The sequence below is a fragment of the Trichosurus vulpecula genome, chromosome 5 (assembly GCF_011100635.1).
Source record: "Trichosurus vulpecula isolate mTriVul1 chromosome 5, mTriVul1.pri, whole genome shotgun sequence".
NCBI lineage: Eukaryota > Metazoa > Chordata > Mammalia > Diprotodontia > Phalangeridae > Trichosurus > Trichosurus vulpecula.
The window spans coordinates 123,960,869-123,982,045 of NC_050577.1; the positions used below are offsets into that span (position 1 = coordinate 123,960,869).

General features: G+C 35.8%; 1 protein-coding gene across 2 annotated transcripts in view; it reads left to right on the plus strand.

Annotated features, from left to right (window-relative positions):
* Nucleotides 1–21,177, plus strand: part of POT1 (protection of telomeres 1) — a 133,572-nt gene that overhangs the window by 14,099 nt on the left and 98,296 nt on the right. For both annotated transcript variants that reach the window (XM_036762125.1, XM_036762126.1), the window contains exon 4: nucleotides 3,622–3,713. In XM_036762125.1, the coding sequence (XP_036618020.1) occupies nucleotides 3,622–3,713 (92 nt within the window). The remainder of the gene's footprint in view (nucleotides 1–3,621; nucleotides 3,714–21,177) is intronic.

The following is a 21,177-nucleotide window of genomic DNA, read 5'->3' on the forward strand; positions in this document are numbered from 1 at the left end:
AAGAGCCTTTCTAAAGTCATTAGTGAAATTTTTGTTAGGATTAATTGTTTTCATTTGTTTTTACTTAGACAAGCAGAATTATCTTTTCTAAGATAAGTGGAAAGAATAGAGTGATTCCATCACATTAGCAATGTCAGGCTTTGACATTGAAAATTTTTGGTAAAATACATTTGTGTTGTATTCAGAACATGAAAAGCAAAGACAAAACTGCATTGAATAAATATAAAAATATTTTGATTAGCGTTCAATAAAAATTATTTCTTTTTTGGTGTGAGCCATTGTGGAAATCCAAATTGAACAATAATTTGCTTAAAGGAAACTTGTAGTTTATGAAATATCTATGGAAGAAAATTTGAAGGAAAATAAATACTAGAAGAGTTATTAAAGCATGGTACTTAGTTTTTTTCTCCCGTAGAAAATTAGATAAACTATTTAAATTGAAATTTGTGATGATTTCATCTAAAGTGATTAATAAGAAATTACTTATTATTTTTTTTAATTTAAATTTATTTATTTAACATATTTGGTTTTCAGCATTGATTTTCACAACAGTTTGAATTACAAATTTTCTCCCCATTTCTACCCTCCCCCCCACTCCAAGATGGCATATATACTGGTTGCCCTGTTCCCCAGTCAGCCCTCCCCTCTATCACTCCCCCTCCCCTCTCATCCCCTTTTCCCTTCCTTTCTTATAGGGCAAGATAAATTTCTACGCCCCATTGCCTGTGTATCTTATTTTTTAGTTGTAGGCAAAAACTTTTTTTTTTTTGAACATCTGATTTTAAAACTTTGAGTTCCAAATTCTCTCCCCTCTTCCCTTCCCACCCACCCTCCCTAAGAAGTTGAGCAATTCAACCTAGGCCACACATGTATTATTATGTATAACCCTTCCACAATACTCATGTTGTGAAAGGCTAACTACATTTTGCTCGTTCCCAACCCGTCCCACTTTATTGAATTTTCTCCCTTGACCCTGTCCCTTTTCCAAAGTGTTTGTTTTGATTACCTCCACCCCCATCTGCCCTCCCCTCCATCATCCTCCCACCCCTTTTATTTTTTTTTATCTTCCTCCCTCTTCTTTCCTGTGGGGTAAGATACCCAACTGAGTGTGTATGGTATTCCCTCCTCAGGCCAAATCTGATGAGAGCAAGGTTCACTCATTCCCCCCTCACCTGCCCTCTCCCCTCCTCCCACAGAACTGCTTCCTCTTGCCACCTTTATGCGAGATAATCCACCCCATTCTATCTCTCCCTATCTCCCTCTCTCAGTATGTTGCTCTCATCCCTTAATTTCATTTTATTTCTTTTAGATATCTTCCCTTCATCTTCAACTCACCCTGTGTCTGCTCTTTCTCTTTTACATATATATATATATACATACACACACACATATATATATACATACATACATATATACACACACATATATATAAAAACACACACATATATATACATACATACACATGCATACACATACACATAGATACATACATACATACACATTCACTTATATATATACATAAACATATATATATGCATATTCCCTTCAACTACCCTAATACTGAGGTCTCATGAATCATACACATCATCTTTCCATGTAGGAATGTAAACAAAACAGTAAGTTTTAGTAAGTCCCTTGCAATTTCCATTTCTTGATTATCTTTTCATGCTTCTCTTGATTTTTGTGTTTGAAAGTCAAATTTTCTATTCAGTTCTGGTCTTTTCACTGAGAAATCTTGAAAGTCCTCTATTTTATTGAAAATCCATATTTTGCCTTGGAACATGATACTCAGTTTTGCTGGGTAGGTGATTCTAGGTTTTAATCCTAGCTCCATTGACCTCCGGAATATGGCATTCCAAGCCCTTCGATCTCTTGATGTAGAAGCTGCCAGATCTTGGGTTATTCTGATTGGGTTTCCACAATACTCAAATTGTTTCTTTCTGGCTGCTTGCGATATTTTCTCCTTGATCTGGGAGCTCTGGAATTTGGTGACAATATTCCTAGGAGATTTCTTTTTGGGATCTATTTGAGGAGGCGATCGATGGATTCTTTCAATTTCTATTTTGCCCTGTGGCTCTAGAATATCAGGGCAGTTCTCCTTGATAATTTCTTGAAAGATGGTATCTAGGCTCTTTTTTTGATCATGGCTTTCAGGTAGTCCAATAATTTTTAAATTATCTCTCCTGGATCTATTTTCCAGGTCAGTGGTTTTTCCAAGGAGATATTTCACATTGTCTTCCCTTTTTTCATTCCTTTGGTTCTGTTTTATAATATCCTGATTTCTCATAAAGTCACTAGCTTCCACTTGCTCCAATCTAATTTTTAAAGTAGTATTTTCTTCAGTGGTCTTTTGGACCTCCTTTTCCATTTGGCTAATTCTGCCTTTCAAGGCATTCTTCTCCTCATTGGCTTTTGGAGCTCTTTTACCATTTGAGTTAGTCTGTTTTTTAAGGTGTTGTTTTCTTCAGTGTATTTTTCAGTATTTTTTTGGGTCTCCTTTAGCAAGTCACCATGGTTTTCTCGCATCCTTCTCATTTCTCTTCCCAATTTTTCCTCTACTTCTCTAACTTGCTTTTCCAAATCCTTTTTGAGTTCTTCTCTGTCCTGGGGCCAGTTCATGTTTTTCTTGGAGGCTTTTGTTGTAGGCTCTATGACTTTGTTGTCTTCTTTAGGCTGTATGTTTTGGTCTTCTTTGTCACCAAAGAAAGAATCCAAAGTCTGAGACTGAATCTGGGCACATTTTCACTGCCTGGCCATATTCCCAACCAACTAACTTGACCCTTGAGTTTTTCAGTGGGGTATGACTGCTTGTAGACTAACGAGTTCTATGTTCCACGTTTGGGGGGGAGGTGCCAGCTCTGTCAGACCCGCACTACTCCTTCCCCAAGAACCTCCAGACCAGACTGGGCTTAGATCTTCAGCAGGCTTTTTCACTCCTGCTCTGATCCGCCACTTAATTCCTCCCACCAGGTGGGCCTGGAGCCGGAAGTAACAACAGCTGTAGCTGCCCCACCTCCGCTGCCCCCAGGGCTGGAAGCGGAACAGCGAACTCCTTCCACTCCCGCAGCTTTTCCCACTAACCTTCTCCGCAGTCTTTGGTGTTTGTGGGTCGAGGGGTCTGGTAACTGCCACAGCTCACATATTCAGGGCGCTAGGGCCCCCTCCACCCGGCTTCTGGTCTGGATGGTCCAGGCCGTTCCCAGCTCCCAGCTCCGTGTGGAATAGACCTCACCCAGAGACCATCCAGGTTGTCCTGGGCTGGAGCCCTGCTTCCCTCTGCTGTTCTGTGGGTTCTGCCATTCTAGAATTGGTTCACAGCCATTTTTTATAGGTTTTTGGAGGGACTCGGGTACGGAGCTCACTCTAGTCCCTGCTTACCAGCTGCCATCTTGGCTCCGCCCCCGAAGTTACTTATTATTATAACATAATAATAATTAGTATCTGTAAGTTATTGTTTCAATGCTTTAAGTTATTATAAACTAAACATTTTAATTGCAATTCATAATTTCATTTCAATGTAAAAATAAATAGGATTTTGTATAATTTTGCTTTTTATCATTTTTCTTGTGTGTGAAAAATGTTTTATGGCCATATGTGTTTTTTATCCTATTTTCCTCACAGAGAGAGAGAAACTTCATCCAGAAATCAACACAATCAATATATTATTCTTTGGAAATTTAGCTGAACAGTGTGCAAAAGTTGTACGTCAAGGGGTAAGGGATTTTTATTTTTTACTTAGAAATAGTTTTATTTAGCTGTAGGGCTTATTTTTGGAGGCGGGGGAGGGATGGGTGTGCTTGCTAGAGGTTGGTTAGTTATTTTAATAATTTTTCTGCTTTTGTGATTTCTTAAAATATTTTTATCTGACCTACTATTTCATTGATGTGGGGGACTCCTGATGAGGAACTTTATCTATGACTACAGATGAACACCTTCTTTTTAATTTGTCTTCAGAGTTGCTTGGGACCCTGAGAGACAAAGTGATACAGCCACCTTGTGGCCTGACTGCTGCTTTCTCTCTGCTATCAGTGGTTTTAAGAGTGTGGCCTCTTAACTCCTGAAGGTCCTTGAGCCCCTTTCCAGGGGACCAAAAGTTCAAAACTATTTTCATAATAATACGAAGCCATTTAAAATTTTAATATGGTAAATATTGATAGTTATAACTATCATAACCTAAACAAAAAGATCTTTGGGGAGTCCTCAAGTTTTAAGAGTATAAAAGGGTCTTGAGACCAAAAAGTTTGAGAACTGCTCTATTATACTATTCTGTATGAATTATTTTCAGTTTTGAATAAGATTGATGAAGGAGTGGTGTAACAACTCTTAGATGTAATGAAATGTATAGAAGATTCGTAGTTACATTTATGATTTTTTTCACCAACATGTTTAAGGCCACTTACTCTTGAAAGACAATAAAAATATTAGAAAAGAAGAGCTTCCTCATGCAAAATGATTATACTTTCAGGGAATTAGATTCTGTATTAATAAGAGAAAATTGGGTTTTATTTCTATTTTTTTCTTTTCTCAGTTTTTAATATTCTAAAAGATTCTTAAAGATGTCATACATTTCTTCTAGATTGTTTAGAGTTTGATTGTCTAAGGTGACCAGCAGATTTTCCACATTCTATCATATCCTATGTTTTGGGAATCATGTCATACAATTGACAGGTGGGGTAGAAAAACAGAGTAATTACTCAGCCATTAATAGTCAAAACATTTTGGTGTAGTCTCTTCTGGTATTTTAGTGATATTGAGAGACAGAGGGTGCATATAAGTTACCAGAGTTATTGTATTCAGTGCTTTTAATCTTTATTCCAAGATTAGAGTCACACTGGGGGAAGAGGAAGAGTGTTGAACAGTATAAGTTTCTCTTTCTTTACAAAGCTAGAGGTTTATTGCTTAGGTTTTTTGGTTTTGTTTTGTTTTTTTCTGCCTTAATCATATGAGCCCCTGCACAAGTACAGACAATTTCCTTTATTGTTTTATGATAAAATTTTATTAATACCTGTTGTTTTTATACCACTTCCATTTTCTAGTGTAACCTCATCCCTTTAGTACAGTGGAAGGAAGGGGAGGGAAGGAAGGAGAGTAAGAGGTTTGATTTAGCACCTACTATGTTCCAGGCACTGTGCTAAGCACTTTATAAATGCTATCTCATTTGATCCTCACAGCAGCCCTGAGAAGTAGAAGCTTTTATTTTTATCCCCATTTTACAGATGAGGAAACTGGAGCAAACAGGTCCAAGTAACTTTTTCAGAATCATTATGTATTTAGTAAGTTTCTGAGGTGGGATTGGAACTCAGGTCTTTTTCACTCAAGACCCACTCTATTCACTTGCCACAAAAGAACACTAGCTCAGGAGTCAGTCATAGGACCTGAGTTCTGATCCCACCTTTGATGCTTGCTACCATTGTGACCTTGGGAAAGTCCCTTCACCTCCCTGGCCCTCAGTTTCCTCACATGTAAGATAAGAGAGTTGGACAAGCTGGCCTCTGATGTTCCTTCCAGCTTTAGAGCTATGATCTACAGAACTATGCGCCTATGGTTTTCATAACAGAATAAAGAGGAGGTTTAGAAACCATTCAACGAAACTAATCAACATATTCTAATAGTCTGACATATGCAGCAAACCACAGCCTTAGTCTCTGCAAAGAAACCAGGCAAGGTGCCTTCTCATCTCTTTCTTTAGGAGCCATGATTGGTCATTATAAATTTGGAGCATTTAGTTTTGATTATTTTGCTGTTCTTTCAGTTTACCTTACTGTAGTCATGTATATTTTCCTTCTGCTTACTTTGAATCAGTTCATATGTCTTCCCATGTACCAAAATTTGTTTAGCTCTTTGATGAGTATCTACTTTGTCTCCAGTTCTTTATTACAATAAAAAAATGCCACTATTAATATTTTCATATATAAAGAACTTTTCTGTTTGTCAGTGACCTGTTTAGGGTATATAACTGTCACTACAATCTCTGAGTCAAAGAAGTTAATGTAATTTTAGCCACTTTATTTGCTAAATTCCAATTACTTTGCAGAATGATTGTACTAATTCACAGTTGCACCAACAGTTGCATCAGTGTTCCTGTCTTTCCACAACCTAACGTTGACTGTTCCTGTGTTTTGTAATCTTTGCCATTTTACAAAGTGTAAAGTGAAATATCAAGGTTTTTTTAACTTACATTTCTTTTATTAGTTATTTGAAACATTACTCCCTATGATTGTGAAAAGTTTGTAATACTCATTTTGGGAAGTTTCTTCATATTCATTGGCCACTTTTCAGGGAAGGCTTTTGGTTTTATATCCATATCTATCTCTGTAGTAGCATTTTCATCTACAGGTACACATATATCTACATTTCTATCTGTATTTATAGATGTGTTGTTTCTATATTTTGGATATTCAGCTTTCATCAGAGAAAATAGATGCAAAGATTTTTTTTTTCCCATTTGACAGCTTCTTTTATCCTGGGTAGATTATTTTTGTTTGTGAAGAAGTTTTTCAGTTTCATGTAGTCAAAATTATCTACTTTATCTTTTGCAGTTGCTTTTATCCCTTGTTTGGTAGCTGTAAAAGGCATATGATCCACTTGTCTTCTCTTTTTTTAATGATGTGATCTGTAGTATTCTGATTATGTATCCATTTTGAATTTAATTTGGAGTGTGGTGTAAAATGTTGGTCTCAGCCTGTTGTCTGCCAGATTGCTTTCCATTTTTCCCAATGCATGTTATCATATAGGTAGTTTTCTACTTAGTAATTATTTTTTTTTCCAGTTTATTGAACACTGTTATTGAATTCCTTTGTTGCTGATTGTCCTTTGTTCTGTGTCTGATCTGTTTATCTCTTATTATCTTCCAAGATGTCTTGAAATAGCTAGGTAGTTATGTGGCACAGTGGGTAGAACCCTTGGAGTCAGGAAAACCTGAACTTAAATCCCTTCTCAGATACATACTTATCTTTGTGACCCCGGAAAGTCACTTAACTTCTCTCAGAATCAATTTCCTTTTCTTAAAATGGGAATAATAATAGCAAGTAATTCATAAGATTGTTGTGAGGATTAGATGAGATAATGTTTGTGTAAAGACAGGAACCCTAGGACCTAGATTCCCGTTTTCTAAAGAGAAGAAGACCAGAGGGTGAATAGGCCAACTCTGTGGGACCTGAGTCCCTCTTACAACATGGAAAGAAAACCAGAGGGAGCCTGTGCCTGTAAAAGTCAAGTGTGATCTTTATTAAGCATGTATATACATTCACAGGTAGAACAGACAGTCTAATACTAGAACAGCTCAGCTCTGGGGAAAGCAGGGAGTGGTTTATATATTTTTCTAGCAAAGGAAGGTGGGAAATGGACTGATTGGGAGGGAACAGGTTGAGTTATGGATGGAGAATTCCAGGCATGAGGAGAACTGACTTTTTTGGTACATTGACCAGTGGAGAGTCCAAGGCTCCTGTACCGACAAGTTAAAGGGATGTCGCCAAGAGTCCAACGGTAGCAGATAGCTCTGGCTGGTTTGAGCTAAGTTTATTTCAGGGCCACTAATTCTCAGCTTCCAGCTGGATTTACTCTAGTCACCTTAAAGGATTGTTGACTTGTCAAGCCATTCTGTATCCTGATTTGTCAAGTTCTATTCTACTCCCATCCTTTATCTGGATAATTGGGGAGCTCAAGCAAATCTAAGCAATTAGCATATTCATTTTTTACACTTTACATATCTTTAAAGCATTATATAAGTGCTAGATACTATTTTCTGGTATTCAGGTGGGGTTTTTTTGGACATAGATTTTAAGTAGTCCAATGATTCTTGGATTTTTTTTTTCCAGGTAACTTTATGTTCTATTTTTTCTGTGTTTTAGCTTAATTTTTTTTTTCATACTAAGATGCTAATTCTCCTTCTAAAGTGTCTTCTCTAGCACCCTGATGTCCTTTTCAATTCTTTCTCTGTAGATCTCTTTTAATTTATGATTTGATTTTTTTAAACTCTTGCTTCATTTCTTTTAAGGAATTCTAAGTGGTCTTAGCACTGTATTTCTTTTTGAGGCTTTCCTTATAAATTTTGTGGGATTATACTCTTCTGTGTTTGTATTTTGGGCATCTCGGGCTCCACAATAATCATTAGTGCCCTTTTTTGTTTACTCATTCTTTCCACCTTACTTTACAAAGCAGGATGTTGTTTTCAGATGGGCCTCTGTTCATTTCAGTGGAAAATATTGAGGTCTTGTTCAATCCTGCTTTTTATTTGCTTAGGTCCTCCCATTTCTCTTCCCCTAGACCAGGAAGCTGAGTCAAGGGAAGCTGGGGCCAAAGGAAGTTGCATCAGGAATTTTCTAGGACTTTCACACATGTTTTGGGGAACACACTCCAAAGGTAAATTAAAAAAAAAGCAGGAGTTATAATACTGCTGCCAGACAAAGCAATAACAGACATTTACAACATAAAAAAGATGAACAAGGAAACATTGTGCTGAAAGGAACCATAGACAACAAACCGATTCCTTAGCATCTAAATCCATAATGGAAATATTTACTGAATGATAAGAAGACATAGAAAGAGGTATAATAGTGGTAGGAGGTTTTAATATCTCTCAGTTTTGAATAAGTATATAAACAAAAAGTAAAATACAGAATTGAACAAATTGCTGAAAATAAGTAGAGCTAAAAGACTTAGGCATTATTGAAATGGCACTCTTGTAGAATTTTGTTTCTCAATGACATATGGAAATTTTACAAATATTTACTGACCATGGATGAGGTCATAGATATATTGTAAACAAATGTAAACAGGTCAGATAAATATAAAAAAAATAACCTTAACATACTACAATTTAGTTAGAGAATAAATGAACTAAATATATACTTTAAAAATTAGAAAACCCACATATAAACATATAATAAGCACAAAAGAGGAAATATTGGTTATTAGAGGAAAAGTCAACAAATTAGGAAACTAAAAAAGAGACTATCAAAATGATAGAGGAAACTCAAAGTTGGTTGAAAAGACTAATAAAACTGATAAGCCAATAGCCAATTTGTATAAAAAAGGCAGAGAATATAACCAACAAAATGACGAAGAAATAAGGTAAAATCACAACAAAATCAGAAGACATCAAAAGAATTATTAGAACCTACACAGCGAAGCATACCAGCTAACAAAACTAAAGACATGAGAGAAATAAAAGAATGACCTCAAAAGTATAAAATATCTAAAGTAATAGGAGACCAAATACAGATCTTAAGTGATATAATTTCAGTAAAAGAAATAGAGCTAGATGTAAAGGAACTATCAGAAAAAAAAAAAAAAACAACCTCCTGATCTTTTTTCCCCCAATTTATTAATTTATTTGTTTTCAATTTTCAACATTCACTTCTATAAGTTTTAAATTTTCTTTGCCCCCTCTCCTCCCTCCCTCCCCAAGACGGCATGCAGTCCGATAGGGGCTCCACACATACATTCCTGTTAAACACATTTTCACATTAGTCTTTCATAGAAGAATTATAATGAATGGGAGAAACTACGAGAAAGAAAACAAAACAAAAGAGAAAAGAGTCTGCACCACTCTACATCCTAACTCCATAGTTCTTTCTGTGGATGTGGATGGCATTTTCCATCATGAGTCCTTTGGAGGTGTTTTAAGCCCTTGCATTGCTGAGAAGAGCTAAGTTTATCAAAATCAGTCCTGGCTATTACTGTGTATGATGTTCTCTTGGTTCTGCTCGCTTCACTTAGCATCAGTTCATATAAGTTTTTCCAAGTTTTTTTTGAAGTCCACCTGTTCATCATTTATTATAGCACAGTAGTATTCCATTATACTCATATACCACAACTTGTTCAACCATTCCCCAATTGATGGGCATCCCCTCAATTTCCAGTTCTTGGCCACCACAAAAAGAGCTGCTATAAATATTTTTGTATATATGGGTCCTTTTCTCATTTTTATGATCTCTTTGGGATACAGCCCTAGAAGTGGTATTGCTGGGTCAAAGGGTATGCACATTTTCATAGCTCTTTGAGCATAGTTTCACATTACTCTCCAGAATCGATGTATTAGCTCACAGCTACACCAACAATGAATTAGTGTTCCAACTTTCCCACATCTTCTCCAACATTTATCATTTTCCTGTTTTGTCATGTTAGCTAATATGATGGGTGTGATGTGGTACCTCGGAGTTGGTTTGATTTGCATTTCTCTAATCAATAGTAATTCAGAGCATTTTTTCATATGACTATAGACAGCTTTAATTTCTTCCTCTGAAAACTGCCTGTTCATATCCTTTGACCATTTATTAATTGGGGAATGACTTGTATTCTTGTAAATTTGACTCAGTTCTGTATATATTTTAGAAATGAGGCCTTTATCAGAGACACTAGTTGTAAAAATTCTTTCCCAGTTTTCTGCCTCCCTCCTCATCTTGGTTGCATTGGCTTTCTTTGTGCAAAAACTTTTCAATTTAATGTAATCAAAATTATCCATTTTGCATTTCATAATGTTTTCTGTCTCTTGTTTGGTTACAAATTCCTCCATTCTCCATAAATCTGACAGATAAACTATTCCTTGCTCCCATAATTTGTTTATAGTATCAGCCTTTATATCTAAATTGTGTACCCTTTTGGACTTTATTCTGGTATACGGTGTCAGATGTTGGTCTATGCCTAGTTTCTGCCATACTGTTTTCCAGTTTTCTCAGTTTTTATCCCAGAAGCTGGGGTCTTTGGGTTTATCAAATAATAGATTGCTATAATCATTGACTACTTGTCTTGTGTACCTAACCTATTCCACTGATCTACTCCTCTGTTTCTTAGCCAGTACCAAGTAGTTTTGATGATTGTTGCTTTATAATACAATTTTTCTTTGGAGGGGGAAAGGCAAAGCAATTGAGGTTAAGTGATTTGCCCAAGGTCACACAGCTAGTAAGTCTGTCAAGTGTCTCTCGGGTCCTCTTGACTCCAGGGCCCGTGTTCTATTCACTGCACCACCTAGCTGCCCCATAATACCGTTTAAGATCTGGTATGGCTAGGCTACCTTCCCTAGGATTTCTTTTTATTAATTCCCTTCATATTCTCGACCTTTTGTTCTTCCATATGAATTTTGATATTTTTTTTCTAGCTCTATCAAATAATTTTTTTGGTAGTTTGATTGGTATGGCATTGAATAAATAAGTTAATTTAGGTAGAATTGTCATTTTTATTATATTAGCTCAGCCTACTCACGAGCAACTGACGTTTTTCCAATTATTTACATCTGGTTTTATTTGTGTGAAAAGTGTTTTGTAGTTGTGTTCATATAGTCCCTGGTTTTCTTTTGGCAGGTAGACTCCCAAATATTTTATAATGTCTAGAATAACTTTAAATGGAATTTCTCTTTCTATCTCTTGCTTTTGGGCTTTGTTAGTAATATGTAGAAATGCAGATGCTTTATGTGGGTTTATTTTATATCCTGCAACTTTGCTAAAGTTATTTATTATTTCAAGTAGTTTTTACTTGATTCTCTAGGATTCTCTAAGTATATCATCATATCATCTTCAAAGAGTCATAGTTGTGTTTCTTCTTTGCCTATTCTAATTCCTTTTTCTTCTCTTATTGCTAAAGCTAACATTTCTAGTACCATATTGAATAACAGTGGTGATAATGGACATCCTTGTTTCACCCCTGATCTTGTTGGAAATGCATCTAGCTTATTGCCATTACATATAATGCTTGCTGATGGTTTTGGGTAGATGCTACTTAACATTTTAAGGGAGGCTTCATTTATTCTTATGCTCTCTAGTGTTTTCACTAGGAATGCGTGTTGTATTTTGTCAAAAGCTTTTTCTGCATCTATTGAGATAATCATATGGTTTCTGCTAGTTTTGTTGTTGATATGATCAATTATGATGATAGTTTGCCTAATGGTGAACCAGTCTTGCAATCCTGGTATGAATCCTACCTGATCAAAGTGTATTATTCTTGTGATAAGTTGCTATAATATTTTTGCTAATATTTTATTTAAAATTTTTCCATCTATATTCATTCAGGAAATTGGTGTGTGATTTTCTTTCTCTGTTTTTACTCTTCCCAGTTTAGGTATCAGTACCATATTTGTATCATAAAATGAATTTGGTAGGACTCCTTCTTCACCAATTTTCTCAAGTAGTCTATATAGTATTGGAATTAATTGTTCTTTAAATGTTTGATAGAATTTGCTTATAAATCCATCTGGTCCTGGAGATTTTTTTCCTGGGGAGTTCATTGATGGCTTGCTCAATTTCTTTTCTGAGATGGGGTTATTTAAGTATTTTATTTCCTCTTTTGTTAATCTGGGTTATTTATATTTTTGGAAATATTCATCCATTTCTCTTAAGATTGTCAAATATATGGGTGTAGAGTTGGGCAAAATAATTCCTAATTATATTTTTAATTTCCTCTTTGTTGGAAGTGAATTCACCCTTTTCATTTTTGATACTGGTAATTTGGTTTTCTTTCTTTTTTTAATCAAATTAACCAAAGTTTTATCAATTTTGTGTTTTTTTCATAAAACCAGCTCTTAGTTTTATTTGTTAGTTCAATAGTTTTCTTAATTTCAATTTTATTAATCTCTCCTTTGGTTTTCAGTATTTCTGATTTGGTATTTAATTGGGGATTTTCAATTTGTTCTTTTTCTAGCTTTTTCAGTTGCATGCCCAATTCATTGAGCACCGTTTTCTGTATATTATTCATTTAAGCATTCAGAGATATATAGCTTCCCCTAAGAATCACTTTTGCAACATCCCATAAGTTTTGATATGTTGTTTCATTATTGTCATTCTCTTGAATGAAGGTATTGATTGTTTCTATGATTTGTTGTTTGACCCACTCATTCTTTAGGATTAGATTATTTAGTTTCCAATTAATATTTACTCTGTCTTTCCATGGCCCTTTGTTACATATAATTTTTATTGCATCGTGATCTGAAAAGGATGCATTCATTATTTCTGCCTTTCTGCACTGGACTGTGAGGTTTTTATACCCCAGTACATGGTACAATGTGCCGTGTACCACTGAGAAAAAGATATATTCCTTTCTATCCCCATTCATTTTTCTCCAGAGGTCTATCATATCTTCCTTTTCTAAAATTCTATTTACCTCCTTAACTTTCTTGTTTATTTTTGTGGTTAGATTTTTCTAGTTTAGAGAGGGGTAGGGGGAAGTCCCCTAGTAGTATAGTTTTGCTGTCTATTTCTTCCTGTAACTCCTTTCACTTCTCCTATAAAAATTTGGATGTTATACCTCTTCCTCCATATATATTTAGTAATGATATTACATCATTGTCTTTGGTGCCTTTTAGCAGGATATATTTTCCTTCTGCATCTCTTTTAATTAGATCTATTTTTGCTTTTGCTTTGTCTGAAATTAGAATGGCTACCCCTGCTTTTTTTACTTCATCTGAAGCATAATATATTCTTCTCCAGCCTTTTCCTATTACCCTGTATGTATGCCCCTGTTTCAAATGTGTTTCTTATAAACAACATATTGTAGGATTATGGTTTTTAATCCATTCTGCTATTTGCTTCTGTTTTATGGGAGAGTTCATCCCATTCACATTCACAGTTATGATTACTATCTGTGTCTTTCTCTCCATCCTGTTTCCTTCCCTGTTGATGCTTTTATTTCTCCCTTCCCCTCCTCAAAAGAGTTTTGCTTTGACCATAGCCTCCCTCAATCTTCCCTCCCTTTTATTATTATTTCCCTTTTCTTTCCCTTTTCCCTTACCACTTCTTCCCTCCCTTCTAACCATCCCCTCCCTTTTCTTTCCCCTTTTCCCTCCTACTACCTGTAGTGCAAGTTAGATTTCTATACTTAACTGAGTATTTTATTCTCTCCTTGAACCAAACCAATGAGAGTAAAGCTCAAACAATACCCATCTCCCTCCCTTCTTTCCCTCCAGTATAATACGTTTTTGGACCTCTTCATATGATGTACTTTACCCTTTTCTGCTTCCTCCTTTCCTCTTCTCCCATTACAATTCCTTTATATCCCTTAATTAGGTTTTTTTTTATCATCACATCAGTTAATTTATACCCACCCTCCATCAATATATATACCTTTTAAATGTAACAAATATATAATCTCAAGATTAACAAGTATCATCCTCCCATAGGGATGTAAACAGTTTGCCCTTATTGATTAACAAGGTTTTTTTTTTCCTTCTTCTTTTTTTCCTGTTTACCTTTTTATGCCTCTCTTGAGTCTTATATTTGAAGATCATATTTTCCATTGATCTCTGGAAGTCCCTTATTTCATTGAATGTCCATCTCCTTCCCTGAAAGATTGTGCTCAGTTTTGGTGGGTAGTTAATCCTTGGTTGTAGTCCAAGTTCCTTTGCCTTATAGAATATCATATTCCAATCCCTCTGATCTTTTAATGTAAAAGCTGCCAGGTCCTGTGCGATCCTGACTGTACTTCTGCAATATTTGAATTGTTTCTTTCTGGCTGCTTGCAGCATCTTCTGCTTGACCTGATAATTCTGGAATTTGGCTACAATTTTCCTTAGCATTTTCAATTTGAGGTCTCTTTCAGAAGGTGATCAGTGGATTCTTTTGATTCCTGTTTTACCCTCTGCTTCTAGGACCTCAGAACAGGTTTCCTTGATGATTTCTTGGAAGATACTGTCTAGGCTCTTCTTTTTTCATCATGGCTTTCTGGTAGGCCAGTAATTCTTAGATTATCTCTCCTAGATCTATTTTCCAGGTCACTTGTTTTTCCAGTGAGATATTTTACATTTTCTTCTATTTTTTTCATTCTTTAGATTTTGTTTGATTCTTCATGCCTCATAGAGTCATTAGCTTCTACTTGCCCAATTCTAATTTTTAACAAATTGTTTTCTTCAATTAGCTTTTGTACCTCCTTTTCCATTTGACCAGTTTTTCCTTTAAAGGAGTTATTTTCTCCAGTTACATTTTGTACCTCCTTATCTGTTTGGCCAATTTTACTTTTTAAGGAGTTGTTCTCTTCAGTGTATTTTTTTCCCATCTTGTCAATTGTATTTTTAAAGGAATTGTTCAGTTTTTCTTTTACCTCTCTAATTTGGCTTTTAAAATCCTTCTTGAGCTCTTCCAAGAATGCTTTTTGGGCTTGAGACCAATTTATATTCCCTTTAGAGATTTCAGGTGTTGGTATAGTGTCAGTGCTGTCTTCTTCTGAATTTGCATTTTGATCTTCCCTGACCCCATAGTAAGATTCTATGGTCTTTGCTTTTCTGGTTTGCTTTTTGTTCATTGTGATTACCTTTTTCCTGACTTTTAAAGTGAATCTCTGCTTCTGGGGCATAGGGGGCTCTGTCCCACGCTTCTTGTGCTGGGAGCTAGGGGCCTGGTTATTGGCTTTGTGTGTTGTAGCCTCTGGTTCTGTCAGCTAGAAGCTATATAATGCTGCAGTTTACCTGGTGCTGAGCTGGAGCTGGCTGGTGTGTGTCAAGTTCGAGGCCAGGTGATGTCTTTCTGAGTTTCACTGGGTTTACGCCGAAGCTCATAGCATGATGTATGAGGGAGGTTTGATCTGGCCACTGGAGGTCTTCTCCTCTCCTAGGGCTGTGCTAGAGCTTAGATAGGGCTCAGCCGCTGGTGGACACCTGTCCATGCTGGTGTCTTCCAATTCCACTGACTGTGCAAAGACACATCTGGGGTCCTGGTGTTGGTGCTTGCTGGCTCCACCGCCCTGGGACTCCAGATCTCCTGTTGGTTAGCTGATTAGGGCTTGCTGGATGCCCCCTGTCCTATCCTGGTCCCCTTCAGCCACAGCAATAGGGATCTTTCCTGCTGACCTCCCTAGCCTCCTGAGCTAAAAGACTGCTGTACTCCTTCTGCAAGCTCCACTCTTCCAGGATTTTTCCTGGGGCAATATTCTCTGGATTTTTCAAGGTCAACAAGGTGGGAGGTGAGAGCACTTATGGTTTACTCTGCCATCTTGGCTCACTGAAGTTCACATAGGTAACTTTCAAACATTTAGTCTGTGGGCTGATAGACCCAGGAGTGGCTGCTGCCACTGCCACAGGCCTTGAGCTTCTCTCTCACTCAGCTCTGACAGACCCCTGTCCTAGGCCGAGAGGTTTGGGAATCGCCACTGCTGCCAGTGATTCAGTCTGCTAGGGCCTGTTCCCGCTCCACTATGGTCAGGTGTAGACCCGCACGCTCTGCACTCTCCCAGCTCAGTGGTACAGATCCTTCCCATCGACCGTCCTGGGCTGGAAATCTGATATTCTCCTACTGGATTCTGCCACTCTAAAATTTGTTGAGAGAGTCACTTTTTAGAGGTATCTGAAGGAATTTGTAGGAGAGCTCAGGTGAGTCCCTGCTTTCACTCCACCATCTTGGCTCAACCCCCCCACCCCCACCCCAACCTCCTGATCTTGATGCACTCACAGGAGAATTCTATTATATTTTTTAAAGAGCAGTTAGTACCTACTACCTAAACCCAGTGACGATAAGTACAGAATGTGAACTATTAATATTATTAATGAACATTGATTCAAAAATTTTAAATAACTTTTGTCAGAGCACAGAAATTCATCCAACAAATTATTTATCATGACTAGGGATACAGATAGTTCAACATTCAGAAAAGAATCAACGTAATCATATCAAAACAAAAACATAAAAAAACACATGATTATCTCAATAGATAAAGAAAAAGCCTTTGACAAAGTACAACATTCATTAATCTAAAAACCTTTCAAAATGATGCTATAGAAAGACCTTTTAACATCATAATAAATAGCTAAAAGCAAGTATAGGCTGCAATGGGGATATACTAGAACTTTCCCCAGTAAATATAAGGATATCCACTTTTTCCCCACTCTGACATAGTTCTAGAAGTGCTAGCAGAAGAAAACAAGAGAAAGGAATCAAAGGTATAAAGATGAGATGAAAGTATTTCCATTTTCTGATAATCCAAGGGAATCAGCAAAAAGGTAATAATCAAGATTATAACTCCAGCAGAATTGTAAGCTAGAAAATACACCTTCAAGAATCAACTGCATTTCTCGATAGCAACAAAATCCATGAAGTAATAATAGAAAGGGAAATCCCATTCCAAATAACTGCAAAATTCATAACAATATTTAGGGATTAATCTAGTAAATACACAAAATACTTGATTCAATTACTAAGTGCTCTGTAATGAAATAATTTAAATAGCTGGAGGAATAATCGGTGCTCATGGCTAGATGTGACGTATAATAAAAGTGACAGAACCACCAACATTAATTTTCAGTTTTAATACTATATTAAATCATCAAAGAGATCCTTTCCAGAGCTTGATAATATAAAATTGATTTTGAAAAATAAAAGATCTAGAGAAACAAGGGTAAAAATGATAGGCCAAAATGGAAATAGCATTTTGAGACCTCAAACTTTATTATAAAAACTATATTATAATCACTGGGTATTGGTTTAAAAATAGGGATATTCATCAGAGGAGTAGATCATACAAGGCATCATCAGAAGCAATATAACTCAAAACTTCCCCCCCTTTTTTTTTCTTTAACAAGAAAACCTAAATTACTTGGGAAAGAACTCTTTATTAGATAAAACGACTGGTAAAACTGGAAAGCAACCTGGCAGAAATTAGGTTTAGACCAACATCTTATGCTAGCTTCCATTCTAAATGAATATGTGGCTTTAACATTAAAAATCATAACATAATAAAAGATGCAATTCTCACAGCTATAGGAAGATAGTTTTCCTAACATTGAAATAATTACAGAAGATGAAATAGAAAATTGTAATTACATTAAATTGAAAAGCTCCTGGACAAACAAAATTAATGTATCTGGGATAAGAAATGAATTTATGTCAAATTTCTCTGATATGAATTCAGTTTCTAAGACATAGAAACTGTATATATATTTCCCCAAGGGATATGTGGAGAAAAGATGTGAACAAACAGTTCTCAAAAGAATTACAGTCTATTAATAACCATATGAACGAATGTTCCAAATCACTAGTAATAAGAGAAATGTAAATTGAAACAACTCTCAGGTTTTACCTGATACCCGGTAGATTGGCAAAGGTGGAAAAGATGGTAACAGTCTATGTCAGAGGGGTTGTGAGGGAGAGGTATACTAGCATTGTTGGTAAAGCTAGTAGTGAATCAATATGACCTTTTGGTCATATACTGTTTGACTCACAGATTGTACTATTAGAGTTATATCCAAGGAGGCCATTGATAAGGAGAAAGTCTCTGTATGCACTGAAATATTTATAGCAGGGTTTCTTATGATAGCAAAGAAGTAGAAACAAAAGATGCCCATCAGTTAAGGAATGGTTGAACAAATTGTTATGCATGAATATAATGGAATGTTACTGTGCCATAAGAAAGAATGAATATGATGATTCACAGAAACATGGAAAGATCTATAGGAACTCATATTGAGAGAAGTAACCAGAGCCAAGAAAACAATATTCATTGACTGCAGCAATGTAAATTGAACAACCAAAAAGAAAAAGAATGTTACAAAATTATAGATAACAACCTCTGTTGGAAAAAAGAAATATGAATGAACATCCCCACCCCACAATTTGTAAAGGTGGGTGACCCGTGAGTGTGGTACATTGCACATATTTTCAGACTTTTGATATATATTCATGGGATATGCTAATTTTTTTCTTTAAAATTTTATTTTCTGCTTTGGCTCTCTGGGAGGAATTGGAGGAAATTTTGATAATTAAAAAAAGGAAATGTAAAAAAACCCTTAGAAAACAAGAAAACCAAGTTCTAAATAGCAGCTTAGTTTGTGGATCTTCTGGTTTATAAGGTATATATAAAATGGAAATGTTCATTTTATTTGCTATTTGCTAAATTTTAAATTAAAAAATTTTTAAACTTACTGATTTTGCACTGAAAAAATATACTTTTCACTCTTTCTTACCCAAATAGCTTTCACTTTTAACTTTTTTCATCCCCTTCATTCTCTGAACTTTTAAGATTGAGTGTCTTTTGTGGTGGTTTGGGGATTTATTTGAGAGGCTTTCTTTTGGGGATTCTTGAAATTACTATGAGCGTTGCAAAGATTAGAAAACGATTCCATAGAGTCTTGAAGATGTTAAAATATTGAATAAAGAGATTCATTCAGTCCAATGTGTAATTAATCTCCTTCACTTTCTTACTTTTTGGCAAAGTCACCTGAAAATGCAATAAACTATGATTGTAGGAAATTTATAAAATCAGCAAAACAACTGTAAGATACTTCACATTAACATTTCACCTAAAGATGGCATGTGAAAAACGTTTTTATATTTAAATAGACTTTAAACAAGTACTCATTAAAATAGAATAGAAGTGTACCGTTAATTAGTACTTGTCAGATAATCGAGGGTGATAATAGTGGCAAGTCAAGCTTTAGCACCCCCCTACCTTCTTTCTTTCTTTCTTTTTTTTGGGGGGTGGGTAATAGGAATGGGATGAACAGGTAAGGAGAATAAAAGGCACAATTTATTTTGTCTTTATTCTGGATTAAAGTGACTTAGTGTTGATTTAGAATCTTATTAGGTTATTCAGCATAAATTGTATTATCAGAAATTTTAAGGAATCTAGTTTCTCTATAGCCCCGCAATGAGTTTTGCACAAAGAGCAGTTATTGTTTAGTAGTTTCAGCCATTTCCAACTCTTTGTGATCCCTTTTGGGATTTTCTTGGCAGAGATACTGAAGTGCTTTGCCCATTTCTTTCTCTATCTCATTTTCCAGATGAGGAAACTGAGGTAAACAAGGTCATTCAGTAAGTGGCTGAGGCCAGATTTGAACTCAGGAAGATGACTCTTCCTGACTCTAGGCCTGACACTTTATCCACTTTGCAACCTAGCTATCCTCAAACAGGAGAAAATTATTTAAACTAGGAATATATACATGGATACACCCACACACAAACACATATTCCTGGGACCACTATATTTAGATTTATATTTGAAATCTTTAGAAGCAGAAGTCATAGGCAAAATTTTAACAAAAGGAAGCTTTTTTTGTTCATGTTTGATTGATTACTGTATTTAAACATGTTTGAATTTTAAACTTTTTTATTTTTAACTTAACAAACATGAAAGAATTGAACCTTTCCATATGTAAAGTAGAGCAGAAAAAGATTATATATTAATGTGATTCTTTTATCATCTAAGCTTGCTTTTGAAAAAAGGTATTCATCATATTCCTTTCAGAGCTGTTTCCTTCTGAGATTTCTGCTATTCTTAATATTAAAACAAACAAACTTCATTAACCGTCTTTATTTTCTTCTTTTTTGGGAGGCAGCACTATCAGGTGGCCCTCCACTCCTACCTAAGTCACTTCCAATCCAACAAAACAAAACAAACCCTGCCCCGCCCCCCAAGGCCAAAACCATAATCTTCGAACAAGTTTAATCAAGGAAAACAAATCTATCCATTTGTCATTCCCAAAATATGTTTCCGGGCAGCTAGGTGGCGCAGTGAGTAGAGCACTGGCCCTGGAGTCAGGAGGACCTGAGTTCAAATCCAGTCTCAGACACTTGACACATGTACTAGCTGTGTGACCTTGGGCAAGTCACTTAACACCAATTGCCTTGCCCCCCCCAAAAAAAAACAGGAAAAAAAAAAGATTGCCAAAATATGTTTCACTTGACATCTTGGATCCATCACCCACAGTCAGAATGTGCACAGCATACTTAGTTATCAGTCCTTTGGAGCAATCATCTCATTCATCCTTGTTCTTAGCTTTCAAAATAGCTTCTCATTTCATTGTTATCGTATATTTCATTTTCCCCATGATCTGTTAACTTCATTCTGTCAACATTCATGTCTCTGAACTTTTCCCTTTCATCATTTCATATCATTTCATGTTGTGCGATAATACTCCGTTACATTTATATGTTTGGTTAGCCATTTTCTTTACAATTCTTTGTTACAGCAAAAAGCAACATACATATATATGTATGTATTTTCTGTTTGAGTCCTTTTTTGGTGTTTAATTGGAGGTTTAAAATTTGTTAGTTTTCTCCTTTTTTAAGATAGTCTCAAATTGTCTTTCTGTCTTTCTCTTCTTCTCTCTCTCCCCTCCCCTCTTCTCTCTTCTCCTCTGTCTTTGTCTCTTTCTCTCTCTGTGTCTTTCTCTCTCTTTCTCTTTCTGTCTCCTTACTCCTTTACCCCAGCCACTTTTGTTATAACCCAAAAGTTTCATATATAGGATGTCATAAAAAGATTACCAGA